Source organism: Lycorma delicatula, chromosome 3 (assembly GCF_047948215.1).
Source record: "Lycorma delicatula isolate Av1 chromosome 3, ASM4794821v1, whole genome shotgun sequence".
In the NCBI taxonomy this organism is placed as follows: Eukaryota; Metazoa; Arthropoda; class Insecta; order Hemiptera; family Fulgoridae; genus Lycorma; species Lycorma delicatula.
The window spans coordinates 63,362,480-63,383,201 of record NC_134457.1 but is presented as its reverse complement, the minus strand read 5'-3'; the positions used below and the strand labels follow the sequence as shown (position 1 = coordinate 63,383,201).

At 28.7% G+C, this 20,722-nt stretch overlaps 1 protein-coding gene across 1 annotated transcript in view; it reads left to right on the top strand.

Moving 5' to 3' along the window:
* The window catches only part of nolo (ADAMTS-like no long nerve cord), a 680,775-nt gene that overhangs the window by 428,635 nt on the left and 231,418 nt on the right, over positions 1 to 20,722 (top strand). The window contains exon 4 of the mRNA XM_075359132.1: positions 17,596 to 17,823. Within this exon, the coding sequence (XP_075215247.1) occupies positions 17,596 to 17,823 (228 nt within the window). The remainder of the gene's footprint in view (positions 1 to 17,595; positions 17,824 to 20,722) is intronic.

The window sequence follows — 20,722 nt, the reverse complement described above, 5'->3', positions numbered from 1 at the left end:
GTTGAAAGTTCCAGCGTTCAAGTGCTAGTAAAGACAATTACTTTTATACCGATTTTAATACTGGATCGTGGATACCGGTTTTCTTTGGTGGATGGGTTTAAAATTAACCACACATCTCAGGAATTGTCGAACTGTGACTGTACAAGACTACACTTCATTTACATTTATACATATCATCTTCATTCATCCTCTGAAGTAATACCTGAACGCTAATTCCCGGAAAAAGAAAGAAAAGAAATTAGAGATAGTAAAATTTCGAAAATAAAAACTACAACTATCAAAAATATAACATAATAGCATAAGAAAAAGTTTATGTCTCACTAGTTCGCACTAGCAAACTTGACGGAGCTAACACGTTAAAGTAATTTTTATTATTCAGATGTGACAATCTTAAATATGGTTCGCTAAAATCATAAGTTAAAAATAAATATTTTATCGTGATTTTCTGGCAGAATATGTTGTCTAACCTATTATTAATCAATTTATCTTTCAGATAATATTATTTTCCCTGTATTTTTTACTGTATTCTATTCAACAAATTTTTAAACATTTTAATGTTTTAACTGTAAAATAAATTTGACCTGTTTTTTACTTTACCTGTATCAAATTGTTGGATTTTAACTTACAACTACCATTTACTTTATCAGATATCAAAATTTTTCCTATATAAAATACTCATCTTGTTTTCATATCAAAATACCCGTTGGATTTGTCATAAATCTTCTTTTTGTTATTCTACTGCTGATTTCTATTAATCATTTTCAGAAATATATTTTTATTCACATTTCCTAATGAAATAGAAATTATAAAATAATCTTTTACCACATAAATTGAATTCATACCTCAGCTTATGATTGTTTCATAAACTTTATTAATATAGGTTATTTTATTAAAAAGTGATTTTAAATAATACTGAAGTTTATACAGGACATGACAATTTATGGGTGACCTATTTCTGATATGGTAAATAAAATTATTTAGTTTTGTACACTTAAGTAATGGGATCAATAATAACCTTTTTAAGTGTTTTCGAATCCTGGAGGTAAAAATAAATTTAAAAAAATAATATTTTAAAAATAGTTACAGTTTACGTAATAAAAATTCTACTAAAGTGTGCTCTTGAAAACATATTTTCTCCGACGATATGTATATGTTATTTGATGGAACAATTGATTTGATGAATATAGTTTAATTTTACACCATAAATTTTTATTTTGCTTTTTATATTTTTATTTAGTCGCATCAACAATTAAAGTCATTAAGGACTCATTAATATCTGTGTGAATGTATAGGTATAAATCTGTCTTGAATAGACTCAGCCGATCATTTCTGAGACGTGTGGTTATTCCAACCAACAAAGAACATCAGATTCACGATCTTGTATTCAAATCCAAATAAAACCAACTACCTTTATTACGATTTGAACATTATACCTACCATAAATCTTGCTTTTAGCCGCCGGTTAGAAAAATGAATACAGTTGTCTTACATTAGAGCAGGTATTAAAAACTTTGCATTATTCAAGCTACCTGTCTTTTCTTTCCTATATATATATCCCTAAATTTTTATTTTTAATACGCTAATTAAACAGTATTAAAAAATATTATTTATTTTAATAGTTACTTATTCTACGTAATCTTAAAAAAAGCTGTTAAGATAAAAGATTCTTCTTACATAATATATGATTAATGTTTACCTATTTTGTTATTTACAACTAGTGTTTCTTTCTAAAAGAAAAAGTTATGTAATCATCTTTATATTTGTTTTTATATAACACATCAATTCTGAATATTAATAGTTGTAAGATACCCTTGGAGTTTTTTTTAATAATAATAATTATTATATAATGTTCGACAGAAACATACATCTTCATAACGTAATTAGATTTTATTTATCATTAATTAATACAATTCTGTTTCATTTTCTCTTTTTATATTCTAAATTGGCTATTATTAATAAAGGTAGAAAATAAAACCAGTTTTAAATATTAATGATTATAACAATTTATTTATAAATTAGAAATGAGTCTAGATGAAAGTATTAACCGAAATTAAAAAAAAAAAAAGAAGTGTAAAAGTTTTTCATACGGTTTCACATATTTGTTTCAATTCTTCTGTTGTTTTACGAAACAAATTTAAAACACGTGATGTTTAAAAACTGTGTGATGGTAAGTAATTGGTAAAGGGTGGAAACTTTGGTAAAACAGAAAAAGGATGATTAAGGGTACAGACACACAGAAACGTCATGTCCGTAGCGCGACATCTGCAAGAAACAATACACAACGAGCAATGACAATCTAACACTAATTCCCCCGCAATAAATCAACGCTTCTCGACGTACATATTCTCCAATCTCTTTCCGCTTAATGTCCCTTTTAAAATTGTAATGGGCTTGCTAAAATGAACACACTGATAATTTGTTTCCAAGATATGACAACTATGTAGTGAATTCAGCAATTAATAACAAATTCAAGAGAAATTCCTTTTATGTTTCACCGCTTGGTAAAAAGGACTTGAAATAAAATCGTAAATAATTTCTCTAAAACTCCTCTTAGTCTAGTCCAGTCTAGTAAACAAAGACGTTTCTTCATTCCTTCATCTCCTCCATATACCAAACCCTCACTAAATAAAATAGTATAAATTTTGCTTATTTTATTCCATATAACGAAATATAAAACGAATAATTTTAGTTTTATGAAGGTTAAAATTAATGGTGATCTTTTATTTTTATTTTTTGTTTTAAATTTATTAGAGTAGTTTAGACATTTTCTAATTTTTAGATGCTCATATTGTTTCTTTGATATTTATTCTAAATTTTTTTTATTACACGACTGCCCAAAAAGAAGTGTAATGTAAGAGTGTATATTTGTATGTATGTATGTTTGTTCTACCGTAGCAGCTCAGGGATGTAACCGAATTAGATGTAATTAGATGGCCGGCGTTGGAATCCTTACGTTACCGGGAGTGTCATAATATAAATATATACGTATATATATATATTAGTGGAAATATTCCGGTTAAAGCACAACTGTAATGAACTGTGAACTATGAGTCTTTATCACTGTGTGAGCTGGGTTTGAACTGAATGATTCGAAAGTATCGAATAAATAATATTAAAACAATAGAATTAAATTTACGTAAAATAAATTAAACTAATATTAAATAAATTTAAAAACCTCCTGTTTAATAAAGATCTCGGTTTAAGAATAATGGGCTTTCCACAGGGGACTGCGTGTGAGAATAAAATGGTGAGGGGATGAAAACATCTCGTGCGAGGTTAAACCAATCATCATCATGAATTTGTAACAAACGGCGTGCCCACGGGTTGCTGTTTTGGGAGTTGCAATGGGGTGCTCTTATAATATCTCTGCAAACAATCGTCCTATTTTCAAAATTCAAACGGGTTATTTGTTAGTAAGTTAAAGGCTAACTTTTGCTTATATCAGACACACTCTCGATCTAACAGATAACAGTAATTTGGAAATGTTATATCTTCGTAATAAATCTTCCGATTTTCAAAATTCAAACGGGGTATTTGCTAGTATAATACAAAATCATGATGGAACCAAACCAGAACAAAAAGAGCAATGTTTGTCAGTTATATTTTTTCGACAGTCGTGTTTTTTAATTTTTAATATTTATCTCTTGTATATCTTATATGTTTTGTATTCCTCGACTTTCTGCTCACATTGGCCGTTATTAACAAGTTTCTCACGAGTTCTTAAAGGAAATCTTAATTCAGTGTCTTGTGCCGTCTATCTTCTACTTTTACGTTGGCAATGATTTGTGACTTATCCGGCTTTATGTACACATCGTAAGGTTAACGCCAGCGCTGAAATCTGAGATTACTTGTCATTTTAAATGTTTAGTAAATTAATTCTTTTGGCGAAGAATCTGATTAGAAAAGCATTATTGCCATTACGTCTGTATGGTGGCATTAACTTTTTTAAAATACTTTTAAAAAACTTGATTTGAATCGTCATATATCAGTTTATGGTTAAAACTTCAAAACGGTTAAATATCAAAACTTTTAAGAAATAAGATTTAAAAATTCTTAAAATTTCAACTAAACCCCCTTATGTGATATATTAAGTAGATAAAAACAAATTTCATATTCATGTAAATAAGTTTTATATTTATAAATGTTTTGCCTTTAAAATCTATTAATATATATATATATATATATATATATATATATATATATATATTAATAGATTTGGGACCACCGTTATGTATTGCTTCAGAGAATGAGATGAACGATTTGCAGCGTGAGTAATCCTTATCAGGATTCGAACCCGGAATAAATCTATTTGTCTTTAAAGAATTTATTAATATATTTAAAGCGGATTCGGCCTCATTTTATCACGAGATAAATAAAAAATTTGAATATGGTGATGGATAGTTAGCTGATACATCTAAAAAAAGAGTCTGTCATAGGTTTGTTCACAGTTGCAAACTCCATTTTCTATTTGAACGATTGAGCTGAAATAAATTATTTCGGGTGATTCATAATTCATTCATACGTATAAACCCGTAATTAAGAGTAGTATATAAAGAGTAGCAAATTCTTTATTAAAATAAGTTTAATCGTTTCCTTTGTCTGTGTTTTTGTAGCAGATTTGTTACATTCGTTAAAATCTGAATACAGTATATGAAAACTATGATTATAATGGTTATAATTATAACCATTAATTATAACCATTATAATCATAGCAAAGAATACTCACTAGACATTAGATATTGTAAAATACATTTTTCTACATTATACATTAAGCTGAGTGAAAGGATTCATAGTTGCATACTAAGTTGGTCATTTCTGGCAGGCGAAACACTTTGGTTAATCTGAAGTAGTGTGAATAGTTTTATGTTAAATGTCGTAATAATGTTAAGTACGTGTTATGCAAAATATATAACATGCATACTGCATGAAAAGTAATATACTTTTAAATTTTATAATAATTTTATTCCCATTTTTCTTCTTTTTATTAGATATTCTACATTTTTATATAAACAAAGCTTTATGTTTTATTATAATTGAGAAACTTTCTTTATCAGTAATTACACAGAAAATAAATGTTATAATAGAAACAGAAGACCAGTAGTTAATACACTTAAATAATTTTAAATCTATTTAATATCTTTTTATGAAAATGTTCTGTCATAAGAACATTAAACGATGTCCACTCCATTAAGATTTGTACATGGGAGGAGTTAACTTATCATGCTATCTCTATCATACTCTAAATACATTTTTATCTGTCCAACCTATGTATGGAATGTGCATTAGGTAAGCAATCTGAGGCAACGTATCCGTCGTTCAGATACTTCTTGATTGAATTTACGCTTTCGGTTGAGATTGAATAAAACAAGTGTTGCTTAAATTTTGTACTCTTACTTTAAAAATACTATAAAAAAATATTCGTTTTATAATATTTATTTATCAATTAATATTTATTATTATTATTTCTTAACTTTTTATTCCAATTTATTTAATCGCCTTTTTTATATAAACTGTATATACACTATTTTCTCAGCATCTTCTTATGGTGATTTTTTAACAACCAAACCGCAAATCTAGTCTCAGATTTTATGTAAATGTTTTTTATAATGTATTTTTAACTTTTACTTGGCTTCCGATTTTTTTTTAATTTTATTTAAATAGATAAGTGTAAAGAATAAATATTTCTTAAAAATTATTTTAAAGAAATACTATTCAGGAACGAAATAGTATTTTTCAGTTTTCATATAAGCTGTAAACCAGTTAGTTTACCCAGAGATAATACGAATTTATTATTTTAAAATAAGTTTGGAATAGTAAATGTACATAGAAATACAATTACGTGCAGAATAATAAAAATAAAATGTAATAAATCGATTCTGCAAAAAAACACCCATTTTTACTTCCTTGTACGAAGTAAAGCAAGTATTGTGATCGCGAAAAATTTCGGTTTTCAGATTTCAGCGGAAATATCCATTTTGACTAGTTTCGGCGTGACGTCTGTACGTACGTACGTACGTATGCGTCTCGCCTAACTCAAAAACGATTAACCGTTTTTTTAATCCAAAAAATTTGGATTTTCGACTTTTTCTTAACTGCAGTAATTTCATTGAGAGCTTTTCAACGATATATTATAAGTGGTACTTATTTTCATTGGTTCCAGAGTTATAGCCAAATGAAATTTTAATTATTTAGCTCTTAAAAGGGGAGGGAGACTTCATTTCCCATTTTTATAACTTTTTTTTTTTTAATTTAAATATATTGATTTATTAATAATTAATTACCTCTGATTGTAAAAACACCTTTTACAATAAATAATATTTCAATAATATCAATAAAAAAATATGTATGAAAAAGTATCAGAAATTATTTAAACAAAACATTTTATATACTTTTCGTTTTAAAAAAAATCTGTATATGTAACTTAACATGAGTACAAAGAGGTCATGTGGTGTCCACATCAGATTTTTTTCTTTACGAGTGCAGTCCAAATTTTAAGTGACAGAAAATGAGCTACGTAATCGATGAAAAATTGAACAAATATTAGGATGAAATATTGAAAATAAATTTAAAATAAAATAAGTGAATAGATCTCATTCATTTATTGTTATAATAATCTTTTTAAAAAAAAATCCGGATCTTTTGAATTTTGTGTTAATTTTAGTTAGAAATCAGATTTTGGTACAGTATATGTTTGGTTTGGATTGCTAACGTGATGTGATGTTCAGTATAGGACGGTCTTAAAATAACCTATTATATGAGCAGTTCCTGTCCGATTGTGCGATTTCCGTCACATGTCATCTCATCCCACTCATTATGTTCTGTCTTCATCTAACATATTTTAGTGAAATTTCACAAAATGACAGAACAGATAGGTAATAAAATTTCAAAAATGGTAAAACGATATAGTTTAGAAAATAAAATTATTATCTGAAATACAAAAATAAAATAATCTACTGCTTTAAAGTTACCATTAAACATGTTTAGAAGGAGAGCAGAGTTTAATTTATACTAAATGAAAAAAACATAAAAATTTAACATACACTTAAAATCAAACTACAGAATTTACTATATATTTGTGTCAATTTTATGGAAAGAAAAGACTTAGAAAAAAAAATGGAATATAAAATATAAAAATAGATTAATAAACAGAAAAATGTACTACAATAAATTAGCAGCTGCTGGATGACATCATATTCGAAAAATAATCTGATATGGACACCATATAACTTCCTTGTACGCCTACTAAATTACATATACATATTTTTTTTAAAAATGAAAAGTGTTTACATAAAATTTTATTTCATTAATTACTTCTGATATTTTTTAATATTTTCTTTTTATGAGTATTGTTATTATTGAATTATTATTTATAATAAAAATCCTTTTACAATCAGAGGTTAATAATTATTAATAAATCAACATATTTAAATTAAAAAAAAGGAGATGAAGTCTAATTCGAACCGATGTGCCCTCCCCTTGTAAGATCCAAATATTTCATTAATTAAAATTTCATTTGGCTATAACTGTAGAACCAAAGAAAATAATTGCCACTCTTGATATATTGTTGAAAAGCTCTCAATGAAGGCTTATTTATTATTGCAGTTAAGAAAATGTCCAAAATGCAAATTTTTTTCGGATTTTGGGCTTTTTGAACACTTTTGATTCAATCGGATTGCAGTCAAGGAGGAGGTGCACAACTAGATGTTACAACAAACTTAATTCCAAAAAGGTTTAACATCCTACGGTTAATCGTTACGTATGTATGAGATACATACGTACGTACAAACGTCACGCCGAAACTCAAAATGGATTAAGGGATCGTTAAAATGGATATTTCCGTTGAAATCTAAAAACCTAAATTTTTCACGATCACAATACTTCCTTTACTTCGTACAAGGAAGGAATTAACTGTAAAATTTAGGAAACTATTTTCATACAGTCAAATAAATTTCAAATTGAAATCAATTGTGAGAGTAAGTTGATAGATAAGTGGTTGTGTCATTCTTTTTGAATTTTTGTGATTTATTATGTGGATTGTGATTATGAGTCAGAAATTGTATCATTTAATGTGTAAGATTTATGTCGTTTGAATTTTATTTTATTTTTTAGTCGTTCAGATAGTGTAAGGCCTAAAATAGACTACATAAACTAGCAATATAAGCGTTGCTATGGACCAGCTTCGGGCTGTTCTAAACAGGAATCAATCAGCAAACAGCAGCTGCAAAGCGGTAAATATAAACAATATGCAGGTAAACAGAAAGCGTAGACCATTAAAATATTCCAAAAGAGATCCACGTAAGGCTTCGCGAAGGAAGTTAGGTTATAGATTAGATTATAGAAAAGATGAGTAGTTTCTCGGAGAGTAGTAGTGATCTCATATTAGAGACTTCATTACGGTAAATGCGCCATGGCAAACGGTACCGGTGTTACGCACACCAACTGTAAATGATACAGTTCTTGAAAATTACATATCTCTTTCAAATCGAGTCGATCATCTACCGATTGAGAAGACCAACAGTACTCTTTCACAAAAGGAAGATGTTAAAATTCTTCAATACTATTATATGGTATTTCGAATTCTTATGAAGCTATATATTATTTGTTGGAATCGAAGCTACATAAGTTGTTGGAATGAGTGGTGGACAAGGCCGAATAAAAAGTAGGAATAATAAACAATTTCGTCTTCTGTGGAAGGATATTGAGAGCTACAAGCAATAATTTGTGTAATTGAAAAAAACAAAAAGTAACAAAAATAACAAAATAGGACATACCTTCACGAAGCGTGATGAGAGGGCGTTTCGGATGGTGAACCTTCACCATTCGATCCCACTTACTGCTATACAGGAGGAGATTGAAAGTCAGGTGCACAGAGTTCGGAGTATCGTAACGCTTGCCACCAATTAACAAAAGAACCGTTGGCAACCTTTTTCGTAAACCTGGAATCTAAGGATAATAATAGGGATGTGTTCGGAATAAAGTACATAGGTAACTATTGTGTTAGATTTGAAACCCAAAAATAGCTTCAGGACTGGTATAATGTATGAGGTGTCAGCATATGTCACACTAGAAATAACTGCATGAGACCATACCGCTTAGTTACGCGTACGGGAGACACAGGACCACTGACTGCCAGAAGACAGATAGAAGTACTCCGGAAAGTTGTGCTTTATGCCATGAAAATCATTTCCATACTATATAGGTTGCAGGGTTTATAAAGAAATCCCAGAAAGAAAAGAGAAAAAGAGGATGAGTTATGCTTCGATGAAGACCCTTATCAGATCCCAGAGTCCGAGAGACAAATCCTACAACCTAGACCTTGGTGATTTCGCGTCTTTAGGACAGAGAACCACGAGAAATCCGAATAATAGTAACGATAACAATTTCAATAAATATTTCAATCCTCATCCCCGTTCGTTCGCTGAAGCAGTGATGGGAAACTATCACAAGAGTTCAATTTCTCTTGTTAAATTTGAGATGCTAGCAATTAACATTGAATTCTTGGTTCAACGGATTAGGAACCTGCTGGGTCGGCTAACAAAGGTAATTTCTAAAATCGATTGATGAGAGATTACCTGAAAATAGCAATATGGAATATCAATGGTGTAATGAACCGAAAGGAGGAACTGGAGATGCTGATCTGCAAGACGTTAGACGTTATCCTTATATGAGAAACTCACGTTACTAGCAGGAACTATATGAACTTTAGAGGCTCTTCAATGAATACAACCAACCAGCCAACTGGTAGGGCACATGGTACTGCTACTGTACTAAGAAATGACCGATGGCACAATCAACTCCCTCCGTTCAGCACCGGTCACATTCACGCAATCTCGATTGAGATCTTGGTTGGAGCCTATTAGAATGTCAGCAATCTACTGTCCCCCTCGTAACGCGATAACCAGACATCCTTTGTGAATACTTTAGTTCATTTGAGAGCCGATTAATTGTGGGGGGGTTGACTTGAACACGAAGAATGTATTCTAGGGATCACGGCTTGCAACTACACGCGGAAAGGCCCTAAAGGTTTCTATCGAAAAGATGCGACATGTAAATTCGGGGCTTCAACCCACCTATTGGCCTTCAGATCCATCGAAGATTTCTGACTTGCTGGATCTTTATGTCAGCTCGAGAGTATCGCATTTTTATACTTTCTTTTTACCTGATTTATTTTTTATTTAAATCTTTTAATGGTAAAAAACCCAAGAAGAATTAAAAGAAGATATGACTGATTTTCAACAGGAAACTATTTTATATCATTAAACTATTATTTTATGTAATGGTTATTCTATTTCTTAACAAATAAGAATACACACACACATATATATATATATATATATATATATACATCCATACACCTATTTTATTTGGGGGGGGGGGGATCCTGGAACTCTAAATTTTCCGAGATATGCCTTCTGATGAAATTAATTCAGTATCTTGTGCAAAGTGCAGTTGAAAAATTTGGCAAATTTCTACATAACATTCTGTATCTAAAACCTACTTCATCTATGACTGTTAGTAGTATGAAGAACTATTTAACAAAACTTTATACCTTGCATAGCTTAATTTTATACATACATTATATAACATTCCATAAGATTCAATAATTTCCGTTTTAATAAAATTTGGTGAATTTTATAAAAATTTAAGGAATATAGTTTATATAATAGAAATAAATACTTTATTCTCATCTGCCTATGAAAATAAATTATAATAGATTATGTCAGTAATGGATAGATATGATACTACACGCAATGACAATCAATCCATTTTTTTATCATAATTCTTTTAACTCGCAGTTCTTATCAAAAGAAAAAGACAACTTCTGTCAGTTCAGAATTAATCGGCAATTTAAGTGGAAATTTATCGGTATAAATTGCCACTTAAACAATAAATTTTACTGTTACTTTAAGCTCCTTATTAAAAAACTCTAGACTATCATAAAAGTATTGCAATGTTAAAAATTTAGATTTTTGCTGAATAGTTACTCTGTTTTTTTTTTTAAGAAAATAGTTTGAGTTCAGATAAACACAAAACAAATAAATACTAAAAAAGTAGTATATACTGAAGACTACCTTATAAAAAAAAAATGGATAAGGTTATATTACATAATTTTCTCACTTCTTTTTTGTATTAGACGTTGTTTTTCTTCATAATTATTTCATATGTAGCTCTCCGATTATAGCAATGATTTTAAATAATACTTTTGTTCAGAGAGATTCCAAATTGCACGGCAATCTCTCGGGAGATGATACTTTAGCCAAAAATGAGAAACAAAATTCGTATAATCATAGGTCAGAAAACGGTTCGCTAAACATTTAGTCCTGCTATCTGCTCCCTCTGTGAAATTGAACCGTACTAAAATTTTTGGGATACAAATCGGGAGTTAAATTTAGAGCTTCCTTATGGTGTTTAATCTATGAAATTGAATAAAAGTGGTCCCAAACTTCTATCTTAGTTAGAAGAAAAATGGGAGCAAAAAATATACTTTTTAGGTATGGAATAAAATAACTGTTAATTTACCAATAAATAAATAAAGTTTTCTGGTTAACTACATAGAGAATTTAATTCTTAGAAAATTGATGAAAATAACGTCATTTTTGTGTTTACTCCGTTTTTCTTAAAACTTAAGTGGGATAGAGGTTTGGGACCACTTTTATTCAATTTCTTAGACCAAACCCCATAAGGAAGCACAAAATTTATTCCTTGATATGTACCCGAAATTTTAGTACGGTTAATTTTAAAAACAGAACACAAAGCAGGGCTAGATATTTCGGGAACCGTTTTCTGATTAATTTTTATATGTACGTTTTTTCGTATTTTTGGTTGCAGAATCATCTCCCGAGAGATTTTCGTGAAATTTGGAATCCCCCTGTATTTATTTACAATATTACAAACTTATTTTCCTTAAGATGTCAAACTTCTTATTATACTGCTATTTTTGATTGTGTAATAATGAATATATTATCTTTTTCATTATCATTACTTCACTTCACATGTTATTTTATATTATGATCTTTTAAGTCTGGTAATTACCAGAAATCAGCCAACTTTCTGAGCAGAAAGTTAAAATTGTCAACTTGTACTCGTTCTTATTATTAATCTACACAGAGCTTCATCTACGTAATTCAACTTTCACATCACGTTCTACTGGTCTGCGAACTAATCCTATTCAGTAATTTTATTACGTAAACTGTCACATGATGGTGCGGTATTCCTCTTAACTATCTTACAATCATATTCTAATCATAATAGTTAATATTAGAAAAGCTGGGACCATGAAAAATAATCTTATTGGTTTTAACGTGGTAACCGGCACAAGAGAAATAATTTTTTTTTTCACAGATATTACTTTCTCCTTAACTAGTAAAAGAACAATAGTTTCTTCTTATACGAAGGAAAAGGGAAGTAACACACCCTTTTTTATTAATCTGCCCTCTATATTGTTTTTTTACATATACGTTTTTATATTAAAAGAAAAATATCCCTTTCGGCACGCCGGAAGGCGGAGGTAGATTTCACCGGTGTTAAATAGGGGATAAAAAAAATTTCCACCTTGAAGTTAAGAAAAACTTCAAATTTATTCAATTCGACAGTGGCTGCATGTGAAGAAAGTTTCACATGTTTAGCATACCAGCCCTTCTTATAATTCCAGATATATTTTGGTCAATATTAAGGGTTGGCCTTACGGCCCTTATGACCAAAAACCGGACCAAAATTGGGCCGGTTTTGGCCGTAAGGGTTAGTCATATCAAAAATTGTTTAGACAAACCTTTTAGGGAATGTTTAGAGGACTAACAACAACTTTAAACCGATTCGATACTGTGAATATTAAGGGAGGTATGATATTTTTTTGTCTGCTAAACCCCATTTTGTCCACCCCGTGGACCAGTGGTTGCTGATATCAAACACTCTACTTGGATAAGTTTTAAGCCCTTATCCAAATAATAGTAGGAACTTTAAATGAATTCGATATTTTACTTAATAAGAAAGTTATAGCGATATTTTGTTTTTTCGAAAAAGCCCTCCCTATTTCCATCCCCAATGTATATATAAACTTTTGAGCTGACGGTGGTTTTGAGGTCTGGGGATGTGAAATGCAAAGATATGTCAAAATTTTCCGGAAGTTTAATCATGGTACCCATTAAAATATTTAGCGCTCTTATGAAATCTACCTAAAAAACACAGAGTATAAAAACACTTGTATAGATTCTGCAATGGTAACGGGATCCATCCAATAGTCCAGTTATCTAAACCGAAACGTCATTCCTACTGAATCAGAAGGACCCAGACCCGATGGCTTCAAGCTGAATTATATCCTTATTGCCTATATATTAGTTAACTTTTAGAGCTGCCACCTTATCGACTCCGTTTTCCGGCTGATGTTCCGTCTAATCCAGTCCCTTTTCATTTATTTGATGAAATTAACAACTCTCGAGCAACTGGAGTTCACTTTTTGCCACTTAACAAACAAATAATACAATTCAAACACTGATTCAAGCAAATGATTGCATTTTTGTTTCAGTTTTATTTTTTTGATACTCTTTCTTTTTTTATTATTTTATTGTACTTGGAAGCATTATTAATTAAACAGAAAATGAGACTGCATTTTGTTGTTTAACTACATTTAAAATAATTACGACAATGAATGAACAAATAAAAATATTTTTATTTCACTTCGTTATTGCTTCAAGATCAATTTATATTTCTTTTAGTAACTAAAATAGTTTTAGGAAGGGGAAAAAACTACGAACTAACACATTATTAATATAAAAAAAAGTTCAAAAACTCAGATACATGAATTTATCTGATAGGAAATAAGCTGTATTTTGAAAGTTCACTTGATTGTTTAATAGTAAATAAAACTCGAGAAGGAAACTTGGAGTTATAAAGTTGAAGTTTTAGTGAGCTATAAAATCCTGAACAGTAATGACGTAGTGCAATGATATTTTACTGTAATACTCCGGGAAATAATGGATAAAGCAATAAGTTAATGACTATAAAGCATCTATTATGAGAGCCGACCATTACTTTAAGTCACTTCGGTTATATATAAGTTCTTATTTTCTATATAATTCATAAAACAAGTCGTATATTTTATATACACGCTAACTAAATTTTTCGTTATTCATAACTCTTTTAAAGATTCAGGAATTGTTTGTTGGGAATGATTCAAATATTAGTATTTCGATTATTTAGTAATTTTCGTATTCAATTTTTAATGTATTTAAAACCCCTTATCTGTAAAAAAAAATATGCATCCTCACAGTTTTCCATTAGTTAGCGAGATAAAAATGAAGATTAGAATGTTATTTGGGTATTAAATTCCCATATATTTTCGCTAATTTTTTTTTATTATTTTTTCTGCCTATTGTATTTTCAATAATTTATCAGACTATGACTTTTTTGAACTCAGTGCTAAAGTAAAAACAAATAGCTTATTAGTAAAAAAAAAATTAAATTATTATTAATTTTATTATTATTAATTACTAAATTGTGGAATCAGTTTACAGAGCTCATGACGATTGAGAAACTATTACAATACGGACGTAGTCACTTAGACTTTAACTTTTGACGAATAGTAAAATGACGATCAAATTGTTATATAGATAATTCAGTTATAATTTTAATAATAATTATATCCTCTTGAAGATGGCAGAATAGTCGAAAGCCCTCTGAGGAAATTAAACAGGAATTTGATAAGCTGTTTTTAAAATTCCATGTTCAAGAAACTAAATTTAGAAGAATCCCTAATGGTACAAAAATCGAAATGTAAAGAATATAAAAATATTGTATTTTTGCATTTTATTCGGTCTTTTAACTTCGATTTTATGGGTGTAAAGCTCGTATCATTTATTTTTAGCTTTTTTCTTCTAAAATATAGGTTGGATAACAAAAAATGACTCCCAGTATGAAAAAATCGCCATTAGCAATGCACGACGAGGTAAAATAGCTAAACATTGATTAATATAAGAAAAATAACACTAGTAAACAACTAACACACTGCTATTGGATATGCGCTAAGCAATTCTGGAATAACTATTACTATTTTACCGTATGTTATTCTATAATTTTTTTTAAAATTATAGCGATAAAATGTTTTGATTTTTAGATTAACAGTCTAAACTTCATTATGCTATTATACTATGTCATTATATATATATATAATATATATATATATATATAAACAACCAGTTTTGTGTGTGTATATATATATAAACAACCAGTTTTGTGTGTGTGTGTGTGTGTGTGTGTGTGTGTGTGTGTGTGTGTGTGTGTGTGTGTGTGTGTGTGTGTGTGTGTGTGTGTGTGTGTGTGTGTGTGTAGGCAAATTCAATAACCGCTACCTGCCTGCCAAGCATGATGTAGCTGCAAGTGTAGTGCAATGTAAACGTAAATCTACCGGTAAATATGTAGTCTGGAAGACACTCGAATCGACCACTCCTGAAAAGTGTAGTTAATTAAAACCCAACCACCAAAGATCACCGGTATCCATAGTCTATCATTCAAATCCTTATAAAAGAACCTTCCTTTACTACCTCATAATGAAAATATAAATATTTTCAATTTGTTTAAGTGGTCCATGTAATTTTTCATTTAAAAATCTCTTTCATTAAGAATTATTTGAAGAAAATAGATTTAAAAAAAAACAGGAATCTCCTTCACAATTTTTTTTTAATCATAAAAATCAATAAGAAAAATTGCATATTAATTGGTCGAATTGAGAACCTCTTTTTTTCGTCTGTTAAAAAGACCTGAAACTTTTCAATAATTCATTAAATTTTTCACTCTTTTATAAATTCAGTATAGTCACAATTTTACTGAAAAAAATAAAGGAAAATAACATATCAGATTCAGTTCATTTATGTTTATACAGTTAATCTTTGTCACATTTTTTTTTTATTGCTAACTGGAATTTTTTAAATATTCCAAACATTACTTATTTTTAATACTTATCATTCATTTAAAAATAAAAATTGATATAAATTGCTTTCAATTTAATAAAAATTAACATGTAATGTATTATTGCTTTAAAAATGTTTATTCACAAATAATTTCCTTAAATTTGTACATTTAAACAATCTCAATAAAATACACTTACACAAGAATAATACTTAAAAAACTCTTTCTTAAAGGTACATTACAAGCTATATTTAATCTTTTATTAGAAAGAATTAAAACATTTGAGATTTTGCCTTACTCAAATAACACTCAAGTCCAGTTCATTGGTTTCTCAAAAGACTTTTATACTTACCTTTAAATTAAAAAAAAAATATTTAAAAAATGTTTTATTTAAATATGTATAATAATTCTTTAAGTTTTCAATCTTTCTTATGAGGACACTCGGAATATAAGTCTCTTTAGATTCATTTATAATAAAGAAAATAAATCGAAACGTTCAAAATTAATTCCGGTCTCATTCCGCTTTTATCATTTGCTTTGTTTATTCTTTTCATAAAAACTTTCTTAAATAAGTTTTATATTAATAAAATATCTTAATAATTCATTTTACTTTTATATTGATCTTGTAAAAATGCTTTAAAATTTTCTTTTGAGTTCAATCTGACGTAATGAAAACAAACGAAATTATGTTATTCAATTCATCCAATTTCCATTCTCTCTCAATTTAAATGCCACGAAGAGTAACAGTCGTAAAATTTACTCTTCTATTATAATTTTAAAAAACATTTTAAAATTCTAGTGTAATCATTTATTTGTACTATATTGACTCTGGATCCTTAACTTATCATACAATAATTCCCTTGGGAAATTCAAGTGGCGGGGAACAAGCATCCAAAAGACAGAAATTAATTCTCAGGCTGTAGGTAGAAAAACTTTATAATCTTGACGTAAACTCTTTAAAAATGCCGGTGCAGTCCGTTACATTTTACATTGTGACTTTTAAAACTATACTATCTGTAAGGGAAATTATTTGCGATTACCAGTTTCAGACAATATTTTTAAATAAATACATATATATATATACACGTGATAATTAATACATGTTAGTTAATGAACTCCCTTTTTATAGGAAAATAATTAAATTCCCTTTTAATAGAAAAGAGTATCCTACTACTGCGTTCTCAGGAAAAACATTAGTATTTGGTTATTAAGTAAATATTTCTACAACAAAAATGAGTCGTTAAAATTAGTTAATTGAAATTAGAATAAGTTAATTAACTGACGGTCTTTTAAGTTGTAAATATTTGCTCGGTACTGTTTTAAATTATCGGTAGGTATATCCCATATGCAATATTTTTCATTTTTAGTATTATATTCATAATTTATATTTTTTATTATTTTTTTATATCATAGTTATATTTTAATAATAACTATATGTAAATATTTTTAAAAACTCCTTTTATTTTAAACTTTGACAGTCAATTAAACTTCAGCAGAATATTAAACATCATTTTTATGATTTTTTTAAATATTAAATTTTTTAAACTCTGTTTATTTACTGTTAATTAATAAATCTTTATGTAATTTATATTTCTACACGTAATTTTTCTTACATTTCAAAATTTACATAACTGTTTCTCTTGCTTCACTAAGTTAAACTTTTATTTACAGATTATTTTATATTTTATGTTTCAGCCTTGTCCAGATTCAGTGGACTTTAGAGAACACCAATGTTCATCCTACAATGACGTTCCGTATGAAGGAACGTTGCTTACCTGGAAACCTCATTATGATGAAGATGACCCTTGTGCATTAACATGCATTTCTCACACGGGTATCATTGCTAGATTAGCATCGTCTGTTAGGGATGGTACAAGATGTCGTCCTGGAAGTTTAGATATGTGTATTGAAGCTAAATGTCAGGTAAGAATTAATTGATATTTTATTTATTTTTCCCTTGCGACACTACACAAGTGATAAAAAGTTCTTTTTTAGTCAAAAAATGATTCTTACAGAAATTGATATGGTTTTCATTAGCATCAGATTTCTTGAACGATTGTTCGGTGTTGGCCTCTAAATCACCTTATATATCCAGAACTAATAGACCAATTTTGACCATACTTGGTCAGATTACTTCTGTATATGAGGCATTGATGCCATTAAATTTTCAACTTAAAAGGTCAAGGGGATGAGGCTGTAGAGCAAGGTTACTCTCAGTATCTCGAGATTCCACCTAATTAAGGTCATATTTTTCTAGGGCACATTTGTTAACAATTAAAAAATAACAATATTTGCAAAAAAACTTTGTGCAAAATTGCACCCTCGCCCAAAAAATGCTGTTGTAATGGTCTGCTATGTTGTGACGTCGCACTTGAGTGGTAGATTTAAATAAATGAACAGTATTTTAAGTGTTACAAAGATAGTTGCTCTGGCTGGGTCTCGAATTCGATCGTCCGGTCGACCCGGTACCTGGTGTGTTAAGCCTCGCGGCTACTCCAGTTGGGCGACCGTATAAGCGAAATTTGTTCTATGTAAGTTGTGAAATTATATTAGTTTAGTTAGTGCCGACCGTCGCCGCTAGTACCGCCACACCCGCGCTAAGTAAATACGGTATGCGCGCGCTTTAGTTAGAATCATTGAAGATAAATGATAAAATAGTAAAATAAATGATAAATATTTTAAATCAAGTTGTGTGGGTAAGCCGTGCATCAGAAACCACCAGCGTGACAGGAAAGTTGTACAACTGTGTTGTCAGCTTTTTTTCTAAACAAGATAACATTTTTTATGTAAATTATTTTCATTTTTACCATAGCAATACGGAGTAAATTTAATAATTCTTTTAATAGGAGATTTCTTGTTAAAATGGTCTAAAATATTTCTAATTTTTATCTTTTTAACTGCATTTTATAGTACAATATCTAAAGGTTGAAATTATGTGAACTTCATAATTTCTTTCAAATCAGTAAAAAATAGTTTTTTATATAAAAATGAAAGTAAATAACTACTTACGTTTATCTTACTTACGTAAATAACTTAAGTTTATCAAACTTTCTTAAAGTTTGATAAAAACCGAGGATTATTTGTTGAACTTAATTATTGAATGAGGGATTTAGTATTAAGCTCCAGTTTTAAGCAAACTCTTGAAAATTTTACTCACATATACAGATAATATCACGAAGTAACAGAAAAAAATCAAGGGTTGTACTACACAGACTAAACTAAATAAAAATATTTATACGCGTTCGAGCTTTATTCTTATTATTAGGGCTACCAAAAAAAAATCGTAAATTTTTTCCTAAAGGTTTACTATTGATTCATGTTACTTAAACATATATATATATATATAAAGTTGTCATATATATATATATATGCCAACTTTATTTAAACATTCATTTTTAATGTTTTTGTAGATAATAAAAACTAGTTACTGTAACCTAATGTGTTAGAATGAGCTTCTCATTATGTCTCACGTAGAGGCCACCAGATGTGTTACTGTTTAAACTTTTTACTTCCTTATACTAAGTAAAGGAAGTATTGTGATGGCGAAAAATTTCGGTTTTCAGATTTAAATGGAAATATCCATTTTAACCATCCCTGAATCCATTTTGACTAGTTTCGTCGTGACGTCTTTACGTACATATGTATCCCGCATAACTCAAAAACGATTAGCCGTAAGATGTTGAAATTTTGAATTTAGGACTGTTGTAACATTTAGTTGTGCACCTCCTCTTTTGATTGAATCAACTGAACCAAAAGTATCCAAAAAAGCCCAAAATCTGAAAAAAAATTGGAAAAAAGCACTTAAAACTGCTTTACTGCAGTTTTGTTAACTGCAGTAAAGCTCTCTATATCCCTTAGACAGAGCTTTTCAACGATATATCATCAGTGGTAATTATTTTCAATGGTTTCAGAGTTATAGCCAAATAAAAATTTGATTAATGAAATATTTGGATCTTAGAAGGCGAATAAGACACATCGGTTCAAATTCGACCATTTTAATTTTTAACGTTTTTTTTTTTTTTATTTTTAATTTAATTATATTGATTTATAAATAATTATTAACTTCTGATTGAAAAAGATTTTTACGATAAATAATAATTCAATAATAACAATAAAAAAAAATATGAAAAAATATCAGAAGTTATTAATGGAATAAAATTTGATGTGCATTTCATTTTAAAAAAAATGTGTATATGTAATTTAATGAACGTACAAGGAAGTCATGTGGTGGCCACATCATTTTTTGTACTTACTATGATAATATTTTGTTTATTCGGAATTTTTATTTCATATTCTACATTTAACATATATCTCCTACTTTTTTATACATACTATTTTAAGTTGAGTTTTTTTCTTTTGCTACTTTTACACATTACAACCAGTATGGTAGACGGAAAATCAAAATGTTGTATTATATAAATAATTTTTTTTTAAATTATCGTCTATTTTTTTCAAGATGTTAGTAATATATTTTATTAGATTTTAATTTTCTGATAGTTATGTGCAGATTACTTGAAGCATTAGAATTTGTGTTATGAAAAATTTGTAAGTGTTACTCCCGATGTTATTAATAAATTCAGTTTGTCTAACTCGAAAACAAAATTCTAAATAAAGCAAACTTAATATTTTATTTTATATTTCAATAATTTTCTCTTGTTTATTGTTTTTAAAATAGTATAATTATAAGCTGACATGTTTTATATTGATTTGTATTTTTTTTCTGCGGCTGTTTTAAAGAGTTTTTCTTTTTAATATTTCTGAATTCTCTAAAACAGACTATTTTTTGATTAAACTTATGAGTTGAAGAAGAGATATTTCATTA